The sequence below is a fragment of the Macaca mulatta genome, chromosome X (assembly GCF_049350105.2).
Source record: "Macaca mulatta isolate MMU2019108-1 chromosome X, T2T-MMU8v2.0, whole genome shotgun sequence".
NCBI classification, from domain to species: domain Eukaryota; kingdom Metazoa; phylum Chordata; class Mammalia; order Primates; family Cercopithecidae; genus Macaca; species Macaca mulatta.
Window position 1 is genome coordinate 117,873,703 of NC_133426.1, and position 26,510 is coordinate 117,900,212.

Below are 26,510 nucleotides of genomic sequence, written 5' to 3' on the forward strand. Positions count from 1 at the left end.
GTTCTATGGGAGCATGAAAGGACAGGCATTTAACTTTGTCTGCAGAGAGGAGATAGGAAAAGACTTGCCAAAGGAGAAAAAGCCCAAGAGTGAGTCTTTAAGAGTAAAGACTAATAGGAGTGATCCACATAAATTTGGGGGAAAGGGTAAGAAGTAAGACTTTCCAGGCCTAGGTATGGCATGTATAAAAGCTTGGAGGTATGAGAAAGCCTGGCAGCTTAGGGAGCATTGAATGTGTATAAGTAGTAGGGCCCATGGCAAGAATAGAGAAGCTGGAGTGGTAAACTAGGAACATATCATGCAGGCCCTTGGATATCATGGTAAGAAACATGAACTTTTAACTTACGGATAATAGGGGACAGCATTTAAGCATCTTGAAGGCAAGAATGTTACTTAGGAGGCTGAGGCAGGAGAAACACTTGAACCCAGGAGGCAGAGTTTGCAGTGAGCCGAGATCATGCCACTGCACTCCAGCCTGGGCAACAGAGCGAGACTCCATCAAACAAACAAATAAACAACAACAACACCACCACACACACACAAAATGCAAGAATGTGATCTAGCCACAGAGTAAAGAAATGAATGGAAGTGGATAAAATTGGAGGCAGTGACGCTAAGTGAGAAGTGCTGATGCCTTGGACTAAGATAATTATTTGTGGGGATGAAGATTCAACATTCAAGACCAGTTTAGGAGATAGAATATATAAAACTTGATGATCAATTAGCATAGAAATAAAGGAGTGAAAGACGACTCCCAGATTCTTGGTTTGGGCAGCTGGGCCACTGCTGGATTACTCAGGAGCCAGAGAAAGCATTTGTATATGGCATCTAGTAATGTGGAAACAGTTTAATTTTGAATATATAGCTTAAAAAAAGACTCAATCACCATAGGAACATCAGAACTTTTTCACTTCCTTAATTATTTATGCCTTAGTATTGTTTTTATTTGAATTGCATATTGCAGAGGAGGATTATAATTTTTTTTTCATTGCTCAGAGCTGCCTAAAGGAGGAGGAGCCTAAGGCCTTGCTTCTTCTTTAATCTGTGTGGTTAGTGGTATCATTTCACTGAGATAGGGAACACTAGAAGAGGAGCAAACTTGGGCTTCCTGCCTTTGTTATGTTTAGCCCTGAGTTAAGAAAATTGCATAGTCAGGCTGATAAGGGATTGGCAGTCAGGTGGCCTTCTAGGAGAACACCATTAAGCCAATTCTGCATATAACTCAGCCCAAGTGGAATGTTTAGTCAATTTGCTACTAACAGAAAAGTTGGGAGAGTTTATTTGCTGACAAGAGGGGCCATGAATTCAAGTTGATAGAAGGTTTGGAGGTACAGATTAAGGTAGGGGCTCTTAGCTTGGAGTCCAGGGGAATTATGAATTGTGAAAGTATATGTATATAGTACATTTTTATGGGCAGAAGTTCCATAGCTTTCTTCAGATTTTTCAGAAGATTGACCCCAAAAAGCTTACCAAGAGCTAGTTACTGTGAAGTGAATGAAACTGCTCCTTCAGAATTCCTGACTTGCCTGGAACCCTTCCAAGGCCCTGGGAGGGGCCCCGGTATATTTGTATTTGTAATTTTACAATGTTTTTTACTTAAAGGGAACCTTCCTCTCAAGTTACATAAAGTATTTGGTCCCCTAACATGTGGATCCACCCCTGCCAACCACAGATTAGGGAATTACCTGAGTTAGTATTTGGGAGTGGAGGCAATCCAATAGAGAAAGAAATGCAGAAGGCCAAAAACTGAACTAGCAAAGTCAAAAGCAATGACAATCAAAGAAAGAACGGTCACTGAGAAAGGAGGAATGCCAGGCCACATTGTCAAGGAAGTAAAAAGAGAAGTAGCTAGCCATGGCCAGCATGGATGGGACATCATGAAAGAGAAAAAGTAAGAAAATGATTACAGGAGTGGCGAGGACACCTTCAAAGGAGTGATGAGACCAGAGTGCCTTTCTGAACAAGTAAAAAATGGTAGTTGAACAAGTATAAATGTTAGCTATAGTTCACAAACATGCAAGGGAAGTAGGAGTACCAACAGAAAGCTCTAAACTTCACTATTGAGTTAGAATAATATTCATGAATAATGTAGGCTCACTATAAAAATGGAATCTGTACTGAGGGTAAGTTATATGGCATTTACGTAGTTTTTTCAAAATGAGTCCTAAATGTGCTCCATGGCCAGGCAAAGGCCTTGGGTGACTCTTGTTCCCCTGCTCCCAACCTTTATTTCCTGATCCTGTATATTTCCTCACACTAGTTCAGTTTTCATATTTCTGCCCCATATCTCTGTCTTGTGGCTGGAGATAAGGAACAGTGAGAGAGAGTGGAATGAGACAAGAAGTCATAAGAATAGCCTTTGAACATGAAAAGTTTTGAATTTAAAATTTATCACGGGTAACCCACAAAACCACTAATCAATATATGGTTGAGTGTTGTCTGTAATTCAGGCCAAGGCAACATCTATTTGAACCAGAATGTTCTAAATTGACCACCCTGGCAATTCTGAAGCTGATTGGTTTTAACTGAGTAAACCTGGTTCATGCTGACTTGCCCTGTATTAGGAGGGTGAGTACTATTTTTTTCAGTGTGAAATGTAGCCTCACCAGAGATACATGCTCAGATCTGCAAATAAGTGTGTTATGGAAGCTGCTAGATTCCATTTTAGAGTGTTTCCACAATGACTTCTTCCTGGGAACTATTTCCAGATAGACTATAGTTCTCAACTTAGTTTATTCAGTGATTATATCTTTTTAGGCTTTTAAATTATGAGCTACTGATACATTTATTTATAAATATGTAACTATGAAAAATCTGCTACTTGAAAAACACAGTGATTTTTGAATGGCTGATATGATAAAATATAATGGAAACATGGAAAAATAACTACACACTAGAAAAACTAAACCAAGGAATGGCTTTAAGTTTTCTGAAAACTAAATAAAATTAATTCAGTAAAAAAAAAAAAGCAGCAATTTGTAGCTTTTTACTAGCAAAGTGCTGGGTAGGAAATGATTGAAATATTTTTGATAATAAAAAAGATTTGTAACATAATTGATTTGCAGTGATATTCTTGTTAATAGAAGAGTCTATTAAGATATGGTTAATAATATAAACATGTTAAATTAAATAAGTACCAACCACTTGATTATTAGCTATTGTTAACATAGAAACAATTCACAATATCTTTATCGAAAGCTGAAGTGGTTTTCTTTTCTGTTCGTTCTTTCTAATAGTATGCCTTAGCTTGACTTGTGTATGATGAATTTCTTCCTTAGTAAGTGGTATTTGATTCAACAAAGCCAGTTAAGCACAATATCCCTAGATACCTCCTGGTTACACTGGTAAAAGGCAGAAATCAGTTTGAATGAGAGAATTGTTTCAAGTGAGTTTTGGAAATTTTGAATTATTTGGACATAACATTTGTCATCATACTCTTAGCTACTTCTGCAAATAATTGGATTTTCTGGAGTTAAGTGTTAAAATTGCGTTGGAATCAATTGTCTTTCAACTTTGTAATTCTTTTGATGAACCTAATTGTACAACTTGTGGATGCCAAAACTATACCCCAAATAAATACATGTTAACATTTTGCCTTTAGCCAATAAGAAGAAGGAGAAAGAGCGCCCAGAGATCTCTCTTCCTTCAGACTTTGAGCATACGATTCATGTGGGGTTTGATGCAGTCACCGGGGAATTCACTGTAAGTAAGCTTCTTGTTTTGTTTTGTAAGCCACGAAAGAATTCCCTTGTGAAAATAGGTTTCAAGCAAGAATTGCCATGTCCCAAAATGTCAGACTTAATATTTTTGATGGTTCCAAATAAGATGGACATTGCCTAGGCAATCATAGATGGAAATAGAGGATGGCAACAGCATTGGCCGAATTATTTTGTCCATCTTTTAAAAAAGTTTGATCACTGTATAGTTTCAACTTGGTTGAAAATATTAACTAACCATGGCACAGAAATTGTACTCCTGGCAGAGAGACACTGCCTGAGCTTTTTCTTTATCAAGTGAACTGAATCAGAGAATCATCTACTCACCTTGGCCAGTGAAAATAATCCATAAAAATATTTCAGGCTTTACATTAAAACCTAGAATACCCAGCTCAGTTAACTACACTAACCAAGAATCTCTATGGAACTGACCTGCTTTTCCCTTTGATTTCAAGAACGTAGATTATTTTATAATTTTTAGTAGGTACATTTTGCAGATATTCAAAAAACAAACCTTATATTTCAAGAAGAAATTTTGATGGATATATCATGTATGTTCTAGTTGTTATGTGCATCTCTCTCCTCTCTCTCTAGATATCTCTCTCTAGAGATGTTATGCAATCCATAGTAAATACCGATGAGAATTCTCTGGATAGACCGTAGCTATAGATCAAGACTTTTGCTGAATATTTGTAGTGCCCAAACAGCATAAGATCTCAGATCTATGAAATTTTATACTTTTTTTAAAAAAAGAACTGGTAACTTTTTTTTTTTTTTAGATCAATGAGGGAAAAGATGTGGCTATGGCTAGAAATATGTCCCCAGGAAGGTCAACTACCTTTTTCCATGCTATTAATGAACTCCATCAAAATGTACATTCTGAAATAAGGAGTAATTTTGAGGGCATTTCAAGAAAAATCTTTGATAGAGCCATCACTATCAATTCCTGTGCTGTTAAACCAGAGAGAAATTTACATATTAAGTAGTTGAGTTTTTTGTTTCATAGCATAGTAGTGAATAGACTGTGTTATATGATTAAGTGGAAAAAAAAGAAGGAACAAATTAATCTATGTGGAGAAGCAAACAATGTTGCTGAATTGACAGTCAAATTATCTTATTTTTTCAATTCTGGAAGTAAGTGATATGAGAATGGAAATGGAAACAGTAAACACCTTGGCCTGGTAAAGTGGTGTGAGCTGATTATTTCTGCGTTCTCGGTAGCAAGCAGAGGAGAACGTTAAGAAATATTTACACATAAAGTGGAGATAGGTAAGATTTAACCAATTTCATCATTAAAGTCAGAGACATTACTCAAATGGCTTTGAGTTTGAACCTAGTCTTTACTATATTTGCAGAATATTCTCTTAGCCACACTTAGATACTCCAGCCTTGCTATTACCACTACCACCACCATCATCACCACCAGAAAAAAAGTAATTTGTATAACCTGAAAAACTTTATATTTTTTAAAAATTATACAAATATTTTAACTATTTTTGCTGACACTTGAAACAAGAAAATCCCTTAAACTTTATAAAGGTTTTGCCTAATAACTCTTCCCTTTTTTATTAATTTTTCCAGCTTTGACATTTTAATGTTCTCTGTGCTTTTCCTCATTTAAACTACTCTTGCGTTTTATTGTTGTCATTCACTATTTTTCTTTTTTTCTTCCTTTTTGTTTTCTGATGTGAAAATTTTCTCATCCAGTTATCCCATGTGACATTCTAGTTGCTTTCCAATATTTTATTCTTTCCACTTTTCAAACTTACTTGTCATCTTATTATACAGTATCTCTCTCTCTAGCTCTTTCATTTATCTTTCTGGATTCTGAATGGAAATGAAAGAAAGTAAATCACCACCATCTTGCTAACTGCAGCACCAGTCATTTTCATTTTGCTGTCAATTAGAACCCAAAGAACCCAAAGTGATAGGCTATCTTTCCAATGATGAAAAACAGTTGGATACAGCCAAACCATATGAAACAAATACCCCTCTCCCCACTAAAAATATCCCCAATTTGAAATAAGATAGCCATTTGGAAATATTCCATTGTTATGAATCCATTGAATATATAGATAGACATAGGCTAAATTTGGTAAATGGAAATACTTTATTGTCATCTTGATGATCTTTTGTAACTACTTGTTCATACATTATTTTTAAAGATGCCAAATTCTGCCCTTTTTGGTACTTTTTTAACCTGTGGTTTACATTTACTATATTATTATGTTTATTAAATTTAAACATGCCAAATTATAAAAAGCTTTCAAGAAAGTGTTTTTATTGGTAGGATTTAGAATTGGGTCCTAATTGTCAATGCACCACTAATTTATTGCGTGTTGGGAGGGGATCATATTGTTAAGTTTGATTATCGTGGTTGTTTAGGTTGAATTTTGTGCAATTTGCTGAACTATCTAATCCAGTTGTCTTACAAGGGCTTGTTATTTTGAATATTTGGACACTGATTTGCTGTGTTGCTTGGTGATTACTCTCTGGCTAATTGGCCCATATGACCTTGTTTGTATACCTGGTCATACACTTGGACCCTGAAGCTAAACGTAGGTTGGGAGGTGAGATTTTTGGTATTCAATGATTACAGGTCCTTACCCTTTATATTGCCATTTTTGTCCCAAATACTTCAGAACTCCCCTTTCCAGACCTCTAGACCTGTGACGGTCGCTTCAAGTCAATCAGAGGGAAAAATGGTATGAGTGATATAAATTATCATTTCTTATGATAAGATAAATGCTTGGCTTGTTATATCATGCTGCCATTCTCCTGGGCTACACTGGACAACCCCCAGCTTGATGTACTTCTAGTTGGTATCATATACACAGTCAGGCATTGATATGTGCTCCTGCTTCTGATGCTCAAACTCTTAGGTCTTCATTAACTGTCTGACTTTTGGGATTAGTTTCTCAATGTGGCATAATGAGATGGCTTTATGACTATGTGCCTTTGTGGCATACATTCAAACTTGAATGTCAGGTTTTATTGATAATTGGGTTTGTCTCAACTTAGAAAAAAGAAATGTCAGCAGTATAGTCAAAATTGTCAGCAGTGTAGTCATGTGGTAAGTATAGTTGTCTGGAGGATTTTTTGCTATTGACAGCATTTTTTCCTGCTGTCTAGTGATCATAAGACTATTTATCACAGAAGCTTAGAAGTGCCATGGGAATGTATAATAACTGCAAATATTCTAATGATTATGGTAATGATTACACCAGTAACGTCTGCTCCAGTGGTAATGTGCAATGCATACCTCAATTTGTAACACTTAATAACTCCTTTGGCCATTACGGTATTAACCAAATGCTATTAATTGCACTTAGAATCAGAACTGGGATAATGCATGGGCTCCTGAGTTCAAATTTTTGGCTTAAGGCTTTAGCATCTAGCCGCGTGAAAAATGCATGTAAAAGTGTCATTTCACTGTGCTTGGAGTAACCCCAAATACCAGGAATCAAGGACATATATCCAAAATCAAGCCAGTTGGGTCAAGCATGTTTCTGTAGCATTTGAGAGATCTTTATTTAGGCAAAGCTGTTACCTTATATCTTGTCTTATTTTGTGGGAAGTGGGATTTTAGAACTGCAGTACTAAAATGGAAATTATATATATATGGTTTGAAATGGAACGGTTTCCCTTTCCCTAGTCTAAATATCTAAGAAACTTAAAATATAGAGTCTGGCTGTGTGGGAATGTTCTTTACCTAGTTTTCTCTAAGCCAGCCATGACTTTAGCTACAAAGTGAAAAAGAATCACATCAATGAGAATAAAATTCAGTGTTTCCATACAGCCATCCTTTGAATTTTAGCCACATACACACTTTTGAAACTAAAATTGGTTAACCAGAATTGGGAACTGAAATTTGTAAGTTTCTCACATGGCCATTGGCTACCTGTGGTCACCCAATTATAAAAAACAACTTACAAACTATTGTCAAAGCTTTTCATGATACCATCCTTCTTGCCTCCAAATTCATATTTCTGCCTTTTAATAATTTCTCCAATCATTTAATGGTAATTCTTATTAATACATATTTATGGAGGAAGCATCTTGCCAAAAGTGGGATTATACATCCAAACTTTGGAACATTGTCATTTTCTCTGTTCTCTTAAATCTGTTGTCCTGTAGCCTGTCCTGTCCCTGATTTAGTTAAAACCTCCCTATTTTCATAACCGCCCCACTTTAGAAGGGACTCCCCCCATTCAGACCCATTGATTTCATCTCCTCCCACCTTCTAAGTTGTCCCACATTCTGTTTTAACTTTCTTTTCTTTCTTTATTTACGTCCATTACAGCCAGATCTCTATGGCTCACAGATGTGCCCAGGGAAGCTCCCAGAGGTGCGTCACAGGCCCAAAAGAAGCTTGCATCAAAGTGCTTCTTTGAGATGTCATAGCACTGCAGCAGCAGGTTCATGTGTGTGCAGTAGAGTTGTTGCTTGGCTTATCTCACTTTTTTTGTTGTCATTCCCAAACTCTGGAGGCCCACGTCACACATTGTTTTGCCGAGACTTCATAGGACAAAGCCACATAAATTGTGTCTGGATGCACTTCAGGAATAGTGTGTCTGTTTCTCTCTCCAAGTTTCTCTTGGAGGTTGGATAATTATGAAATTGAGACTTCTGTAGGCTGAACATGTAGGAAAGAATGTTGAATGCTCAATGCAAAGCTAACCTCTAATTTTTGCAATTCTCCTTGGTTATATTTCCAAATACTCCCTCCTCTCTGCTCTAAATGCTTCAGATTATTATAAATTCTCACAAGGCTTTGGCGTGGTTTTCATAGTCCCCAGGTTCTATGTGGCCTAAAAATGAAGTGAGGAGGAAGGGAGAGAGAGAGGAGAGGAGAAGGAGGGCATGCCCTGGAGAAAGCTGCAGGGAAAATGCCCAAAGCAGCATTAATGTTACTGTTTAGCATCTCAGTGGTTCTTGCTCCTCCACAATTCTATTTTTTTCTCCTACCGACCTGACTTTATAGTAAAGCTCTAGACCCAAAAAATTACATTTTGTAATCATGAAGTATAACCTGACCAAGGGTGATCCTTTCCTTTTATTCTAAAATATATTCTGATTACAACATGACCAGAAACAGCTTATGTTATTCCAGTCATAAAACCCATTGATCTGCACTTTACTATGCTGTGCACAAATTTAGAGAAGTCTTGCTATGTCTGCCCTGAGTCGCCAGAAAAAAAATAAGCTAAGCCGTAAACATCATTTCATGGATGAGCAGAGTCAATATGGAGGTGATTTTCATGCGCTTTTTTTTTTTCTATCACAGTCATACTCCCACCCACCCTTTTTAAGTTGGATCCTAGTTTTACCTATGTGTTTTAATTAGAGAAGAGAATGATTGCATTATTAAGTTACTAACTTTAAATCTAGAATGTAACTTCAGTTTCCCAAGTGTAATCCTACAGGTAGCATGGGCTTCTTGGTGGAGAACTTTACTGGAACATAAAAGTGCTGCTGCAGAATGTTCTGAGCCACCATTCTTTCCCTTTGGTTGTCCACAGGGAATTCCCGAGCAATGGGCACGATTACTCCAAACCTCCAACATAACAAAATTGGAACAGAAGAAGAACCCCCAAGCTGTTCTAGATGTTCTCAAATTCTATGATTCCAAAGAAACAGTCAACAACCAGAAATACATGAGCTTTACATCAGGAGGTAAGAGGAAGTCTGTGGTATCAAAGGTGAAGAAGTAATTTCAATCTCAGAGCGTGATGTTGAGAACAAAATGTCTGTGGGACATTTGAAGTCAGTTCTAGTACCTTCTTCAAATGCCATCAACATAAGGAAACCAAAAAATGAGTCAGAATTTGAGGTTGATGTTAAGTTATATAACTCAAGTATTTTTAGAATCAAAATAAGGTAATTATTTAGTGAAGTAGTAGTTGTGAGCTTGAATTGGTAGTGACAATTGTTGTCTCTTTACTGTCATAAAGACACTCAGTCATTTATCGAGCTTTGTGATATGTTCATTAAGTAAGAGTTGCATGCATGAAACCATGGTCTCTGGAAATTTATTTTGTCCCTTAGATTCATTGATTTGCAGCATGATGACACAGCACACATTTTGTTTGGTGTCAGGTTATTTTGATAAGACCCCCAAATCAGACCGAAAAGAGAAAACTATATCTCACTATGTTTAGAAATTGAAATATCCATGTTATTGCCAAATCTTGACCTCATTTGCTAGTGTGTAGATTTAGTCTTTGTTTGGAGCTTTGATGTTCAAATTTGCACTATAAGCAACTGTATTGGTCCATTTTCATGCTGCTGGTAAAGACATGTCCAAGACTGGGAAGGAAAAGAGGTTTAATTGGACTTACAGTTCCACATGACTGGGGAGACCTCAGAATCATGGTGGGAAGTGAAAGGCACTTCTTACATGACAGCAGCAAGAGAATATGAGAAGGAAAAAAAAGTGAAGAACCCCGATAAACCCATCAGATCTCATGAGACTTATTCAGTTTCATGAGAATACCATGGGAAAGACCAGCCCTCATGATTCAATTACCTCTCCCTGGGTCCCTCCCATAACATGTGGGAATTCTGGGATATACAATTCAAGTTGAGATTTGGGTGGGGACACAGCCAAACCATATCATTTCGCCCCTGGCCCCTCCAAATCTCATGCCCTCACATTTCAAAACCAATCACGCCTTCCCAACAGTCCCCCAAAGTCTTAACTCATTTCAGCATTAACCCAAAAGTCCACAGTCCAAAGTCTCATCTTAGACAAAGCAAGTCCCTTTTGCCTATGAGCCTGTAAAATCAAAAGCAAGCTCATTACTTCCTAGATACAATAGGGGTACAGGCATTTGGTGAATACAGCCATTCCAAATGGGAGAAATTGGCAAAAACAAAGGGATTACAGGGCCCATGCAAGTCCAAAATCCAGCGGGGCAGTCAAATCTTAAAGCTCCAAAATGATCTCCTTTGACTCCAGGTCTGACATCTAGGTCATGCTGATGCAAGTGGTGGATTCCCATGGTCTTGGGCAGCTCCACCCCTGTAACTCTACAGGTTCCAGCCTCCCTCCCAGCTGCTTTCACAGGCTGCTGTTGAGTGTCTGTGGCTTTTCCAGGTGCATGGTGTAAGCTTTCAGTGAATCTACCATTCTGGGGTCTGGAGGATGGTGGCCCTCTTCTCACAGCTCCACTAGGCAGTGCCCTAGTACAGACTCTGTGTGTGGGCTCTGACCCCATATTTCCCTTTCGCACTGCCCTAGCAGAGGTTCTCCATGAGGGCCCCAACCCTGCAGTAAACTTTTGCCTGAGCATCCAGGCATTTCCGTACATCTTCTGAAATCTAGGTGTATGTTCCCAAACCTCAATTCTTGACTTCTGTGCATGTGCAGGCTCAACACCACGTGGAAGCTGCCAAGGCTTGGGGATTCCACCCTCTGAAGTCACAGCCTGAGCTGTGTGTTGGCCCCTTTCAGATAAAGCTGGATTAGCTAGGACACAGGGCACCAAGCCCCAAGCTGTACACAGTACAGGGACCCTGGAGCTGGCCCACAAACCACGTTTTCCTCCTGGGCCTATGGGCCTGTAATGGGAGGGGCTGCCGTGAAGTTCTCTGACATGGACTGGAGACATTTTCCCCATGGTCTTGGGGATTAACATTAGGCTCCTTGCTACTTATGCAAATTTCTGCAACCGGCTTGAATTTCTTCCCAGAAAATGAGTTTTTATTTTCTATCACATAGTCGGGCTGCGCATTTTCCAAACTTTTATGCTCTGTTTCCCTTATAAAACTGAATGCCTTTAACAATACCCAAGTTACTTCTTGAATGCTTTGCTACTTAGAAATTTATTCCACCAGATATCCTAAATCATCTCTCTCAAGTTCAAAGTTCCACAAATCTCTAGGACAGGGGCAAAATGCCACCAGTGTCTTTGCTAAAACATAACAAGAGTCACCTTTGCTCCAGTTCCCAAAAGTTCCTCATCTCCATCTGAGACTACCTCAGCCTGAATTTTATTGTCCATATTGCTATCAGCATTTTGGACAAAGTCATTCAACAAACCTCTACGAAGTTCCAAATTCCCCACATTTTTCTGTCTTCTTCTGAGCCCTTTCAAACTGTTCCAATCTCTGCCTGTTACCCAGTTCCAAAGTCACTTCCACATTATTGGGTATCTTTTTAGCAACACCCCACTCTACTGGTACCAATTTACTGTATTAGTCCATTTTCCGGCTGCTGATAAAGACATACCTAAGACTGGGAATAAAAAGAGGTTTAATTGGACTTACAGTTCCACATGGCTGGGAAGGCCTCAGAAGCATGGTGGGAGGCAAAAGGCATTTCTTACATGGCAGCAGCAAGAGAAAATGAGAAAGAATCAAAAAGCAGAAACCCGTGATAAACCCATCAGATCTTGTGAGACCGGCCCCCATGATTCAATTACCTCCCACTGGGTCCCTCCCACAACACTTGGGAATTCTGGGAGATAGAATTCAAGTTGAGATTTGGGTGGGGACACAGGCAAGCCATATCAGCAACTGAAATATATATACCAAATAATACTTTCACATTTTGAGATAGATGATTTGAGTTCTCTCTCTATAATAATTTATTAACTTATTATTTAACATCTAAAGAATGAAGGGAGTATTATCATTAGTACTCCAGCTATAAAGAGCCCCTACCTCTTGGCACTGGATTTAGTATAAGCAGGCTTTAAGTTTCTTTGAGAATGATCCAAGGATACCCTTGGAAGGGGAAGAGTGTCTGATTTGGCCATATCAAATATCAAAGCCCAAACTGCTAAACTGGACTTTCTTAAAATGAGAAGATTGCTTAACTGCTGTTATTCAGTGTTGAAAACCTAAAAAGAAAGCCATCAAGGAAAACTTTTTACTATATTTAAGCTTCCACATAGAATAAAATATCTAAGAGATCCTGGTGACATATCAAAAAATGTTTCATGTGAGAAAATCAAGAGCTGTGCTCCAAGTTAGACCCATAGGCAACCAGAACTGAAAATGTATTCAAGAAATCATTTCACTGTAACCATGAATACACTTTAGAGTATCAGAGTTTGTTCTTTACTCCAAATAGCCATTGCTGTTTAACACTTAGTTTTATATGCCAAATTTCTCTCAACTTACAAAGATGAAATCCTGACAACTATATTAAAACTGTATAGTTGTACTGTACTGAAGGCTGAGTGTACCTCATCATAGGTTTTCTGAATGCTTTGGTATTGGGACTGACTAATTGCACAGGAGAAGAGGAGGAGAAGATGGAGATAGCACAGGAAGGTGGAAAGAAGGAATGGAAAGGAGGTAGGGAAAGAGGAAAGTGGGAAAAATCCTAGATATAGAGTAGTTCCCCACTTACTCACGTGGAATATGTTCTAAGACCTCCAGTGGATGCCTGGAACCATGGATAGTACTGAACCTTATGTATACCATGTTTTTTGTCTATACCTGCTTACCTATGATAAAGTTATAAATTAAGCACAGTAAGAGATAAACAACAATAACTAATAATAAAATAGAACAATTATAACAATATGCCAGCATCACTACTTTTGCTCTTTGGGCCCATTATGAAGTAAAATAAGGGGTATATGACTACAGGCACTGTGATAGCTCCACAGTTGTTCTGATAACCAAACTGGCTATTAAGTGACTAGTAGGCTGGTAGTGTAAACAGAGTGGGTACACTGGACAAAGGGATGATTCATGTTTCAGGTGGAATGGAGCAGGACAGCATGATATTTTATCATACTCAGAATGGCATGCAGTTTGAAACTCATGAATTGGTTATTTCTGCAACTTTTGATTTAATATTTTTGAATCACAGTTGACCACAGGTAGCTGAAACCACAAAAAGTGAAACTTCAGATAAGGGGGACTACTATAGATGTATAGAATCATATCAGTTAAGAGTAGGTAATCTTGTCATTCTTCCATATAAATGAGATTCACCAGAGGCCTTCATTAATGTCTGTAAAATGACCTAGTAAGAGTATGGTGAGGATGTAATGGTGTGAGCTATTTTAAGAAAAGCTATGTCGTTAGTCATAATATCTAGTTAATACTAAATTGAAACATTTCCTTCTAGTTGAAATCATGCAGTTTTTTCATTTTTATTTTTCTGGTGTGGTCTCTGAATGAAACAGTCTTTGTGAAACAAAAGTAACCTCTCTATTCTCACTTTTCAGATAAAAGTGCACATGGATACATAGCAGCCCATCCTTCGGTAAGTGAAAAATTGAAAACTGTTTCACATGATGGGTGTTTCCAAAGATTCAAGAGAATATAACTGCATAGATCCAGGTTTTAGATATAGAGTCTTTTAAAAACAGTTTTAAGGTATAATTCAGTTATATAAAATTCACCTATTTTCAGGTAAACAGTTCAATGAGTTTTGGTAAATATATATACCTGTGCTACCATCACCACAACTGAGTTTTAGAACATGTCCATCACCCCAGTAAAATCCTTCGTACCGGCTTACAGTTAACTCCACTCACCCCACCCTAGTCACAGGCAAGAACTAATATAGATTCTGCCTTTATGGATTTGGCTTTCTGGACATTTCATGTAAATGAAATAATACAGCATGTGACTTTTGGGGATTGGCTTTTTTTACTCAGTTTAATTCTTTTAAGATTAATCCAAGTTATTGTGTATATCAATAATTTGTGTTCCTTTTTATCTCTGAGTATTCCACGGTATGATTGTACCACTGTTTGTTTAACCATTCATACATCGAAGTCTCTCTAGAAAATTTTCAGTTGCTAGCTATTACAAATAAAGCTACTGGGAACATTCTTGTACAGGGTTTTTATGTGAACAATGTTTCCGTTTCTCTTACATGTAGAACTTTGAGAATAATAATCATGTTAATAAAAATTTCTCTCAACACCTACAGTGTACACTTACAATACAAACTGTAAGATAATTTTATTTTTATAAGTACTTAATCTTTCCTACAGCCCAATTAAGTAAGTCTCACCATTGTCCCCATTTTACAGATGAGGAAACTGAGGTTTTGAGAAATTAAATAGCTTCTCTAAGGTTATAACAGTATAAGTTTTGTATGTCACTTGTTCCAACAAACCGAGGTACAGTGAGGGAAGTGACTTTGTCCAAAGTCACATAGATAATTTTTATCAGAGAAGTGAGTAGAAAATAAGTAACCTAGTTGTTGAAAGTGCTATAGTATCTGAAAGAGTATTTGAACACATTAGACAGAAAATGATCTCAGATATTCTGATAGAAATTACTTCCTGCCTCATTTGCTTTTTTAGGGGTGAAATAATTTGCATTACTGAAAATCTCCTAACCATTTATTCAAACAGTCATGGATGGCCAAGCTGATTCTTCTTCCTTTTATAGCAGACAAATGCCTTTTATAGTGGACAGATGTCTGCTTGACATAACCCTAGGTAGCCAGTATGACACCAGTAGATCTTCTTTAGTTGTAAAGAGTAAAGGTTCTGAAATGTTATGTCAGCTTCTCAAAAATTAAAGATGGTATTAACCATATGATCTAGCTATTCCACTTCTGGGTATATACCCATAATTGAATGCAGGATCTCCAAGAGATATTTATACACCCACGTTCACTGCAGCAATATTCACCGTAGGCAAATGGTGGAAGCAACCCAAGTGTCCATCAACAGATGAAGGGGTAAACAAAAGATGGTATGTATAAACAGTAGAATATTATTAAGCCTTAAAAAGAAGACAATTCTGACACATGTTACAACATGGATGAACCAGGAAAACATTATGCTAAATGAAATAAGCCAGTCACAAAAGGGTATATACTATATGATTCCACATATACGAGGTACCTAAAGGAGTCAAATTCATAGAGACAGAAAGTAGAATACTAGTTGCCAGGAGCTGGGAGCAGGGGGAGTGGGGAGTTGTTTAATGGTACAGAGTTTCAGTTTTACAAGATGAAAAGAGTTATGGAGATGAATGGCTTTGATCATTATACAACAATATCCTCAACAGTACTGAAATGTATACCTAAAAATGGTTAAGATGGTAAATTTTATGTTATATATATTTTACTACAATTAAGAATAAAATGAAAAAAGAAAGAGTGTAGGCTCTGGATGTAGGTATTTAATCTGATTTCGCTATTTACTAAGTATGTGACATTGGGAAAGTAGCTTAGCTTCTCTGAGCTTCTTTCCTCAGCTTTAAGAGGGAATAATAATAGTACTTACCTCCTAGGTCTTGTGTGAATATTAAATGTGATAATGCATATAAAGTACTTAGTATAGTACCTAGCACATAATATGTATTTATTAAATGTAAACTACTGTTATTTTTACATGACAAAAGAGGAAAAACTCACTCTTTTCACACATGAAACTTGTACTTGCGCTTTGCTCGGATTCCCCAAAACAGAACAGAATATGGCCTTCTCATCTGACTGGCCATTTCCTCTTTTCCTCCATCTTTGCCATGATAGCTTCCTGGGCCACAATGAAAACAACATGTGAAGGGAAGCAATAGGAAAATGAGAAGGACAAAAATGACAACCCTCCATGATAACACATACTTTACCTGCTTTGATTTCATTAATGTCATGCTTGTGCAATCTTGACTGGGTATTCTGGCAAAAAAAAAAAAAAAAAAAAAACTTTTTTTTTTTTTAGGTTGGTCGGTTATTTGAAACACCAACTTTCTGGGATAGCCTGTGTATTGGTTTTTGTTTTCTCCTGAGATATTAACTGTTTCTTTTGAGATTGGTTCTATTGGTTTTGCTTGCAGAATTAAAACGAAGTCTATATTATGGCTAAAATATTCCATTAAGTTAGAAAAAAATGATGATCTCACTGTCTGGAGATAAAACAAATAGATATTTACCTATTTAACATATATTTACCAACTGTCTCCTTATAAGCTCTAGGAAGTTTGGCTATCAGGCTGGTAGGGGAAGGTAAACATGGACATAAAGAAGTACAAAACAATATGGATAGTGGCCGAGTACAGTGGCTCATGCCTGTAATCCCAGCACTGTGGGAGGTTCAGGTGGACAGATTCTTGAGCCTAGGAGAGCAAACTGGGTAACATGGTAAAACCCTGTCTCTACAAATAATACAAAAATTACCTGGGCATGTTGGTGCACACCTGTAGTCCCAACTACTTTGGAGGCTGAGGTGGGAGGATCGCTTGAGCCCTGGAGGTGGAGGCTGCAGTGAGCCTTGATTCTGTCACTGGACTCCAGCCTGAGTGACAGAGCAAAACCCTGTCTCAAAAAAAAAAAAACCCAACAATATGGATAGTATTACATGTCATAAAATATGTCGACATGCTATGAGATTTCAAAGAAAGTAGATTGTTTTAACTGGGGAGGGAAAGGGAAGCAGGCCCTTGTCTCCAAGGGCTGAAGCTCAGTGTCTGGTACCAAATAGATACTTGGTATGTATTTGTTGAATGTTAAGTTAGAAAATGCTTCATATAAAAGTTGGCATTTGAGCTAGATCTTAAAGGTCAGATGAGATTTCGATCTGTGAAGATGGGAAGGGCATTTTAAGTAAAAAGAAAAGCATAAGAAAGGGTATGTTGGTGAGTAGAGCAAGGAAACAAAGAATATGGGGTTGAATGAAGACTGAGATGCAAGAAAGGGAATCAGGAAATAAGTCTTGAAGGTTAAGGTGGAACCGAATCATACAGGCCCTTAAATGGTATTCCAAGGAATCTGGCTTTCCAGTATTCAGTGGGAAGCTTTTGAAGTGTTTTGGAGCAGGAGGGTTAAGTGATTTAACACTTAGACCTTGGGAAGAGTAATCTGACAGCAAATGTCCAGAATGAATTAAGGACAAATGGTGAGACTGGATGAAGGGACACTAGTAGGGAGAATATTGCAAGCATCCAGGTAATCAGAGCCAGAAATGAGGTAGTAACAGCAGGAATGGGAAGATTACATTCAATTTCTAGAGGTATTTAGATTATTAATTGGATGTTGGAGGGAAGAGTGAGGTCAAAGATGAACGCAGGCTTAAACTGATAGCTGGTGGGTAAAAAGATAATGATGCTGTCTTTGAGGAGAAGCCGATTTCTGTGGGAAGATGCTGAGTTCCTTATTAGACAGTTTGAGTTTGAAGGGCTGGCAGGACTTTCAGGTGAAGATAATGGATTGATGGCTTGATGAAGGCTAGGTTTCTATTGATTGAATGAACTGAATTGGACCCCGACATTCTATTTGAATCACTTCAGTGGGACTCAGTTCCTTAGGAATGGATAACTGCACCTTATGTTTTCCTTATAGTTTTAGAAGAGAGTATGCTTCGCAATGTGTATGTCTTTTTGCATCATAAAAACTCCCAATAGATCTGGCTGTCTACAAAATCTAATTTAATGGGTCTGACAAACCCTTGTAGACATAGCCTGAACTGATCACAAGTTTTGCATCCTTTAGTAGCCTGGGTGAGAATTAAAACAGAAGCAATGTTGTATTCTCTAAATGTTTTAAACTCATGATTCTGTAATTAATATTGAACTCAGGGAGAGATGTCATAGTCATATAACACCTGCTTTACTGCTTATTTGTATTAGCTTCTTTGATATTAGTGTATTCAATTTCAAATACTGTTCAGGCCCCTACTCTTTAATTTGAGGCTAATTTTAAAATTTCATATTTTTGTTGTACTGTTGAAAATAAAATGACATATTTAGAATCCTAAGTTAGTATTCCAAGTGGAAGGTAACAGCAATAATATGTCATTATTGTGTTGTCATATTGAATGTGCCATTATCTGTGCTTAGAGCAACTGGGTGTGCAGTTGACAGATTGCTCTTTTGTGATTTGCAGTACTGGCTAATTTTTTTTTAACGTAGTTTAATTCCTTTACTTCAGTGTGCATCAGAATTTCCTGGGGATTCTGTTAAATTGAGGATTCCAGGGCTCCACTTCCAGAGTAGATCTGGAGTAGAAACCTAAAATCCACATTCTAAACAATCACCAGAAGTGGCCCCCAAACAACATTTTATATTGTCTAAAGCCTCTAAGTTCCTTACCTCTAAGTTCTTTGGCCTTGAAAAATTAAGCTCAGAGAAAAGGGAATTTCCTAAGGTTCTCTACTGGTGTGTACATACTCTAGCTGGTGTATTCTCTAAAGCAATGTTCAGAACTTGGAGTTCATGGGTGGGCTTCAGATCTATGAACTGTTGAAGTTATATGTAAAAGAATGTGTCTACCTGTATTTTTCTGGGGAGATAGACCAAACCCTAAGAGTCTGGGACCCAACTCAGGTTAAGAACTATATTCCCAGCCAGGCGCGGTGGCTCACATCTGTAATCCTGGCACTTTGGGAGGCCGAGGCGGGTGGATCACCTGAGGTCAGGAGTTCGAGACCAGCCAGACCAACGTGGAGAAACCCCATCTCTACTAAAAATACAAAATTAGCTGGGCATAATGGCACATGCCTGTAATCCCAGCTCCTTGGGAGGCTGAGGCAGGAGAATTGCTTGAACCCAGGAGGTGGAGGTTGCAGTGAACAGAGATCGTGCCATTGCACCCCAGCCTGGGCAACAATGGCGAAACTCCATCTCAAAAAGCAAAACAAAACAAAGAACTATATTCCCTGCCCCAATGTCTGGCAAAATTAGAGTGTCAAAAATATCTAATTTGATGACAAAAATATTCCTTACTTGTTATCCATCTATCTATATTTCTATAAGTTTAGAAGTTTTAGATACAGTAATTCTCAGCCTGGAATGAAGAGTATGGAAACATTGCACCATTGACTCCAAAAATGATCACCCAGAAAACCTCTAAGTAAAGCTATGTTTATTAAAATTAGAGTGACATAAAAGCATTACTTTGATAAAGTCTTAGTGTCTTAAGAAGGAGATGTCAGAAGGGATTATTTATAGGGTGTTAGGGCTTAGACTGTTTGATTTTAAAGCAGGTCTTGCAAGGTGAGGAATGGGTTAACATTGTGCAGTGTTTATGATAAAATAGCTTTGTATTGGTGAATATAGCAAAGGAAGGGGCTTGAAGCAAGTTTTAGTGAGCAAGCTGTTAGTCTCGATGAGCAAATTAGTTGGTTCACGGTATCTTCTAGAAACAAGTATTTCCTAAAGTAAGAAGCTATGTTATTTTTACTTATTCTCAGTATTGTTTAACATAAGAACATTAAAGTATGTCTGTCTGGATATTGCCTAACACAGGGAAAATGAAATATGCCCAGTCCCAGTACTGTTTACACGGTGATAGTAAAGTATGCCCGATCCCAGTATTTTTTAACACGGGCAGAAATTGTTAATTTCAGTTCTCAGTACCGAAGATTGGTATCCTTGGTGGATTGCTGGGGTTTTAACGCTCTCTGGCCCAACCATAATTCAAAACATACTATCCACTCAATGCCATACATTCTTCCAAGTCAACCAACCAATATGGCAGGATAGTGTTTGGTCCAAAGTAAACAGAAATATCTGTCTTTTTCTTTTCCTACAAACCTTCAGGTTTTCTAATAGTCCCTTAAGTCTATCCTTGGAGATGGGGAATGGCTTCCATTGGAGATTAGCTGTGAAGATAGTAATGAATGTTAACAGTCAGTGAAATCTTGCAGGTGGATCTTATCTAGTGAAATATTAAGACTTGAAATGTGTAAGCTTGCCCCTTGCCCAGCAGACATTGACTGGTCTTTGTACCAGTTTAAGGTTTGGACCAAGAAGACTAGACTTTGAATCATTCTTTTTGCCTCTAGGGCTGTTTTTAGAGCCTAATAGACTGTATATACTCTCACTTGTAGAGGTCACATCATGCATTGCTTTAAACATATTAAAGGGTCCCCATACTTCACTTTATATTTTTGCTATAAATTTTTGAAATTATTTTTGAAATATTAATTTTGAAATTATTTCTTACAAGTAACTTTTAAAATGTATGATTAGGTATAATTTCTTGTTAAATCATTGTAAATATTCAAGAATTATTGCTAAATATGAAAATCTAACCTACAATTTATATTTAATATAATGAAATTTCTATAAATGCTAGACATAAGAGACTAGTTAAGTTGGCATATTGTTATACTTAACAGACATTTAATCAGACATTAACTAATTTTGACTTTATAGTTTTCTTCTGGCTTTTTGGAGCTGATGGTTTATTTCTGATGGCAAACACTTTCATAGGCCCACGTAAAACTTATCAACCCTGGGCAAGGTTCATATTGCCTAATGGATAAAATAGCACCATTTGCCATATAAAAAAGTACTCAGCTTCCACCCTTCTACAAAGAAACAGTGATTAGGTACATTCCTGAAACCGGCTGGTATAAGATAGGGCAAAACTTTCTGGAACATAATATCAAAGCAAATTTCAATAACCCAAAGCCCGTTTCTCCCTGTGCCCACTGAAGTCCCCTGAAGAATTAGTGTTTTGCAAGAAGAAAGTGATTTTTTTAAAAACCTGGAAACTTAATGTCTTTAACAGATGTTGCTATCCACATAACTATACAATGTAATAGCCCAGCTGTTATGGCTAAATTAAGAATCAATATAGCTGCATAAACAAGAAAACCAATGTTCAGTAAACATACAAACTTCAATCTATAAACCACTTAGCATCTATATCAGGGCAATAAAATATTCTTTCAAATGCTTGTTTATAAATTCTAGGTTGTCTTTCTTCTCACAATTGATAAGTCTTTCTGGCTCCTTTCAGATGTATGATTACACCTTATTACTTCACCATATGTTTATACATGATTGTAGAAAAGCCATATTGAGTTTTTAATCATGATTGAGGTCCTTTGATGTAATGGTCTATTAACAGGCTGCCTGTAACTGCCTCAGGAGCTTTGTCCTCAAAGAATGAAAATTCATTGTCGGATTATGTTAGGCCAGTATACCCAGTGGCATAAACAAAAACAAAATAAATACACAAAAACAAACCAAAAACAAACAAAAAAACACCTATAATAGCACTGTCCAACAGAAATATAAACTATATTCATAACTTTAAATTTTCTAGTAACCACATATTAAAAAGTAAAAAATAGGTGAAATAAATTGTAATAATATATTAAGCCAATATATTCAAAATACCAGCATTTCAACATATAATCAATATAAGAAATATTAATCTAACATTTTACAATTTTTTTATATTAAGTATACAATATCTGGGATGTAATTTACACTTGAAACACATCTCAATTCAGGCTGGCCACATTTTAAGTGTTCTGTAGCCTTATGTGGCTGGTTGCTATGTGGCCATATTAAACAGTGCAGACCTGAGCCATAGTTCATGGTTTTTGAACTTGAGCATGCATCAGGATCACCTGGAAGGCTTGTTATAACACAGATCACTGGGCTCCACTTCCAGAGTTTTGATTCATAGGTCTGGATGGAGCCTGAAAATTTGCATTTCTAACAAGTTCCTTAATGATACTAATGATGCTGATCCGGGAACCAAGCTTTGAGAACCATGGCCATGGGTCTTTCAAAATCAAACTTTGGAACCATTTTACCACTGTATTAACATGAATGATCAATAACTGTCCTTAGGTATTATTGCTATTGTACCACAATACTGTCGTATTATTGCAGTTTATAAAACATCGAAAATCTCCATTTAACTCATGGTTAATATTGAGTGATTATTCATGTGGATGAGTATTCTTTAGATCTTCATGTCTATTACTCTCTGAGTGCTTCTTTCCAGGAGGCTGGACAGGGAAGAGACATTTATTGGCTTGCTTGTTCTTAGAGAGTATTTACAGAGCTATATTAATACAATATGCATATGCATGCTCTGATCCTTAGGTAGAAAATAGTTCTTTTCAAGTGGACAAACTGTCAATCAATAAATTGATAATCTTCCCAGTATAGAATCAAGGCTCTAAGAGCAATTAGTTTGATTTTTAATGTATTTCAAAAACATTGAACTTTAAAATATTAAGTGAATAATAGTCCACTGTTTTTCAGCTCAATGAGAAATTTTTTTTAAAAAATACACTTCATGGTTCTTTAAGCCATGACATGAATTTATCTCTGAACAAGTTCAGAGATTATATTCAGGTGAGCAAGCCCTGGCCACCAAATTGTTGATGATTCTGATCATTTGTGAAAGATGTAGTTTCCTTCTATCCCTACATGCTTAAATATTTTCATTTCCTTTGTTTTATTTCTGAAGAAAAACAAAACAAAGGAGTTAATACCTGATCTATAAACTTTGTTTTTGTCACAAGAGTACAAAAACAGCATCTGAGCCTCCATTGGCCCCTCCTGTGTCTGAAGAAGAAGATGAAGAGGAGGAAGAAGAAGAAGATGACAATGAGCCACCACCAGTTATCGCACCAAGACCAGAGCATACAAAATCAGTAAGTCACAAAGGACTATTTCCAAATGATTCAAAAGATGCCCTTTGGAATAGTCATAGAGTTAGAATATAGTTAATCTACTGCTACCTATTAAGCATCTTTTATGTTCTAAGAGCTAGAGTATAAAATATGACCAAGGTTTTGAGGATGCTGTTTGAGGATACAAGATTAGCACATTAAACAATTAGAGAATAATACCAAACAATACATAACTGCTAAGTAATAAAAATGTTGGAGAAGATAAGGAAGGAAATCCATGTGAACCAGGTAGGAAGAATTGCATAAACAGAGGTCCTCAGACCACATTTAGCAAGGCATGTATAGGGACATCCAAAGACTAGCTCCCATGATCTTTCAATAGTGTTGTACTTTCAGCTACTCAAAGTCCTTTTTTTTTTTTTTTTAAGAAAATACCACTTGTCTTTAAAAATTCATTGATATTACAATACATTGACTTCACACTCTTTCCTTGGCCTGCTGTTTTAATTGTAGAACTTTCTGTTTTTTTAGATCTACACTCGTTCTGTGGTTGAATCCATTGCTTCACCTGCAGCACCAAATAAAGAAGTCACACCACCCTCTGCTGAAAATGCCAATTCCAGTACTTTGTACAGGAACACAGATCGGCAAAGAAAAAAATCCAAGATGACAGATGAGGAGATCTTAGAGAAGCTAAGTGAGTACTTTTTGCCATGATTACTTTCTTCATGGGAGTGTTTCTCGTAAACCATTTAAAATGGGAATTGATCCTTTGAAAGTTTTAATCTGCTTATATGAACTCCAGACTTCCCAAAATCATGAGATGAAAAATTTGGGACTCACTGCATATGCCAGAACACTTTCTCCTTCCACTCCTAATTTGACAGGAACTAAATATTTTTACTTGAAGGAATCAATTGAGATGAAAATTGATAAGACAAATTAAGTAGCAAGTTTTAATATTACATCTTCAAAAGAGATAGAATAGTCTGATAAAATATGTTATGATCATAACCCAAGGGCCCTCAACTAATCAGTGATGATAGATATGTTAACCTCAAAGCCCAACACAGTCAATCAAAACTTGTAACAACAAATAATATAGCTTTTTCCCTTAATTCAGAAGCATTTCTATGTGGCAGGAGAGACAGAACTAGCAAATGCTAGTAGCTTCCTTCCACAATGTCATTAGTATGTACATACTTGTGTGTACACACTTGTTGCCCCAATTTTAGAAAACACTTACCTTCTAGTTACTTTTCTGGGTCAAGAAGATAAAAAAAAAATGAATTATCTGCTGAAAAGTCAAAGGTTTGTAAAGCATATTCATTAAACTCATACTATAAAAGCCTCTAACAAATTGCTAGATATCAGCAATAAGTACCCTCCCCCTCCAACCCCCAGTTTGACTAACTCCTACTCATCCTTCAAAACTCAGCTCAAAAGTTGCCTCCTCAGAAAAATGTTGCTTGTCTCTCCCAGTCCAAGTTAAGGGCGTCTCTTCCTTACCACTTTTATTGGAGCAAATATCAAACCATATTAGTCTGACTTCTTCACTACACTGTGAGATTCTTAAGAGCAGGGACTGTGCCCTTTTTTCCTTACATGTCCAACTCCTAGTTCATGCCTATTACATAAAGGCATACGGCAAATGTTTGTTGAGGGAATGAATGAAAAAAATAAGTAAACAAATACGTCTTTACTGAGTTCCTACTTGTCTGTTCTATACAAGAAACTTTGCAGGACACAACAGAATGAAACTTTCCTGTCATCAAGAAATTTAATCTTTTTTGGAAAATACGATTTAATAATATGATACAATTACAGCATAAGAGAATCTCGTTTCATGTATATTTTTATTTAAAAGACCTCAGAAAAGGAAGAGAGTAATTCCCACTATAGGCCACAGGGAGGCTCTGCAGAGGTGGTGGTAGGATGATTTTGCCCTCCCAAGGACATTTAGCAACGTCTGAAGACTATTTTTATTGTCCTGATTCAGAGATTGCTAGTAGCATCTAATGGGTAGAGGCCAAGGATGCTTCTAAACATCCTACGGTGCATAGGACAGCTACCCTCCGTCCACCTTACAGTAAAGTATTATTCAGTCCAAAATGTCAACAGTACTGAAATTGAGGCATTTGAGTTAGATGCATTTGGAAAGGCAAAGGTCGGAGTTGCAGCTGTCAGTGAGCACTCAGAACTACAATTGCTAGATTTTTGCTGACTTTACTATTCATGATTAAATATGCCACTAGCACTGATACTAACCATTTGCTGTAATAACAGCAATAGTAATTCTCATTTATTGGGTACCTTCTGGGTGGGCCACTTTACATACATTATCATAGTTTCACAGTAGTTCCTTGCAGCTGATCCTAATATCCTCATTTTACAGATCAGTGAATGAAAGTAAGCTTTAAAAAGCTTAACTGACCAAGTCACCAAACTAATGTGTGGCACAGCCAAAGTTTGAACTGAGACCTGTTTACCTTCAAAGCTTACACCTTTTCCATTACCTACCTACTTTGCTTCTGCATATCCCAACTGTCTATTTTTGTAAAAAGGAAGAATGAAATGAAAGAATTGCCTGGAATAATTTAAGTTCAATTATTCAGACAATTGCCACAATGTTTTTCTTTATTTTGCATATGTAGACATGACCTATGTGATTATATCAGATTTTAAAAATCCAACAGCCTTGCTTTAATAAAATGACTGTTATTTGGTATCTGTTTCAAATCTCAATGGATGTATTACAACAAAAATGCTTGTATAGTTTTGTTAAGTTAGTTGACAGAGAAACAAGCATTATTTTCTTGGACCAAAATCTTGTTTTGCTTGTAAACTCTAATCGTGCTAGAGCTGTGTCCTTATTATTTGTTGTTTATTCTGCTCTACACTGAGCAACTTGGTGAAGAAGGGAAAGCTAATTTGATACATTTTAATTAAGAATTAAGTGGGTTTTTTTTTTTTCTCTACTGGACTTCATGCTTGGGCATAGAGACAGTCATTTTCCCTCTAGCCAGCAGGCCACCTGTGACTGCCAACCTTACTTTGAATTTGTAGATTTTGTCAGGGTGAACCTGCTGAGAAATGGAGCAGTGCTTCTCATGAAGCAGATCCAGTGAACTATACTCTAAAGTCCACAAAGTCAGACTTTCCTGCTCCACCATTACCCTCTCTGTGCCTTCTCTTTGCCATTACACCTTTGTCTAAGGATAACTTCAGACAAGTGACTTAACTCCTCTGAGCCTCAATTTTTAACCTGTGAAATGGAGATAAGAATCATAACTACATTTTTACAAAATTACATTTTTGTAAGAGATAAGGTCTGGCTCTGTTACCCAGGCTGGAGTACACTGGCACAATCATAGCTCACTGCAAACTTGACCTCGTGGGCTCAAACAATCCACCTCAGCCTCCCAGGTAGCTATAATTTTAAGTATACGCCACCATGCCTGGCTATTTTTTTTTTTATTTTTTG

The 26,510-nt window shown here is 37.1% G+C and overlaps 1 protein-coding gene across 19 annotated transcripts in view; it reads left to right on the top strand.

Annotated features, from left to right (window-relative positions):
- PAK3 (p21 (RAC1) activated kinase 3) overlaps positions 1–26,510 on the top strand; it is a 285,356-nt gene that overhangs the window by 202,791 nt on the left and 56,055 nt on the right. For 12 of the 19 annotated variants that reach the window (XM_015128022.3, XM_077989659.1, XM_015128021.3 and 9 more), the window contains 5 exons: positions 3,602–3,702; positions 9,239–9,392; positions 13,907–13,944; positions 22,916–23,047; positions 23,558–23,723. In XM_015128022.3, the coding sequence (XP_014983508.1) occupies positions 3,602–3,702; positions 9,239–9,392; positions 13,907–13,944; positions 22,916–23,047; positions 23,558–23,723 (591 nt within the window). Of the gene's footprint in view, positions 1–3,601; positions 3,703–8,019; positions 8,065–9,238; positions 9,393–13,906; positions 13,945–22,915; positions 23,048–23,557; positions 23,724–26,510 lie in introns of all 19 variants that reach the window. The other 7 variants (XM_077989656.1, XM_015128018.3, XM_015128019.3 and 4 more) reach the window with 1 other exon arrangement.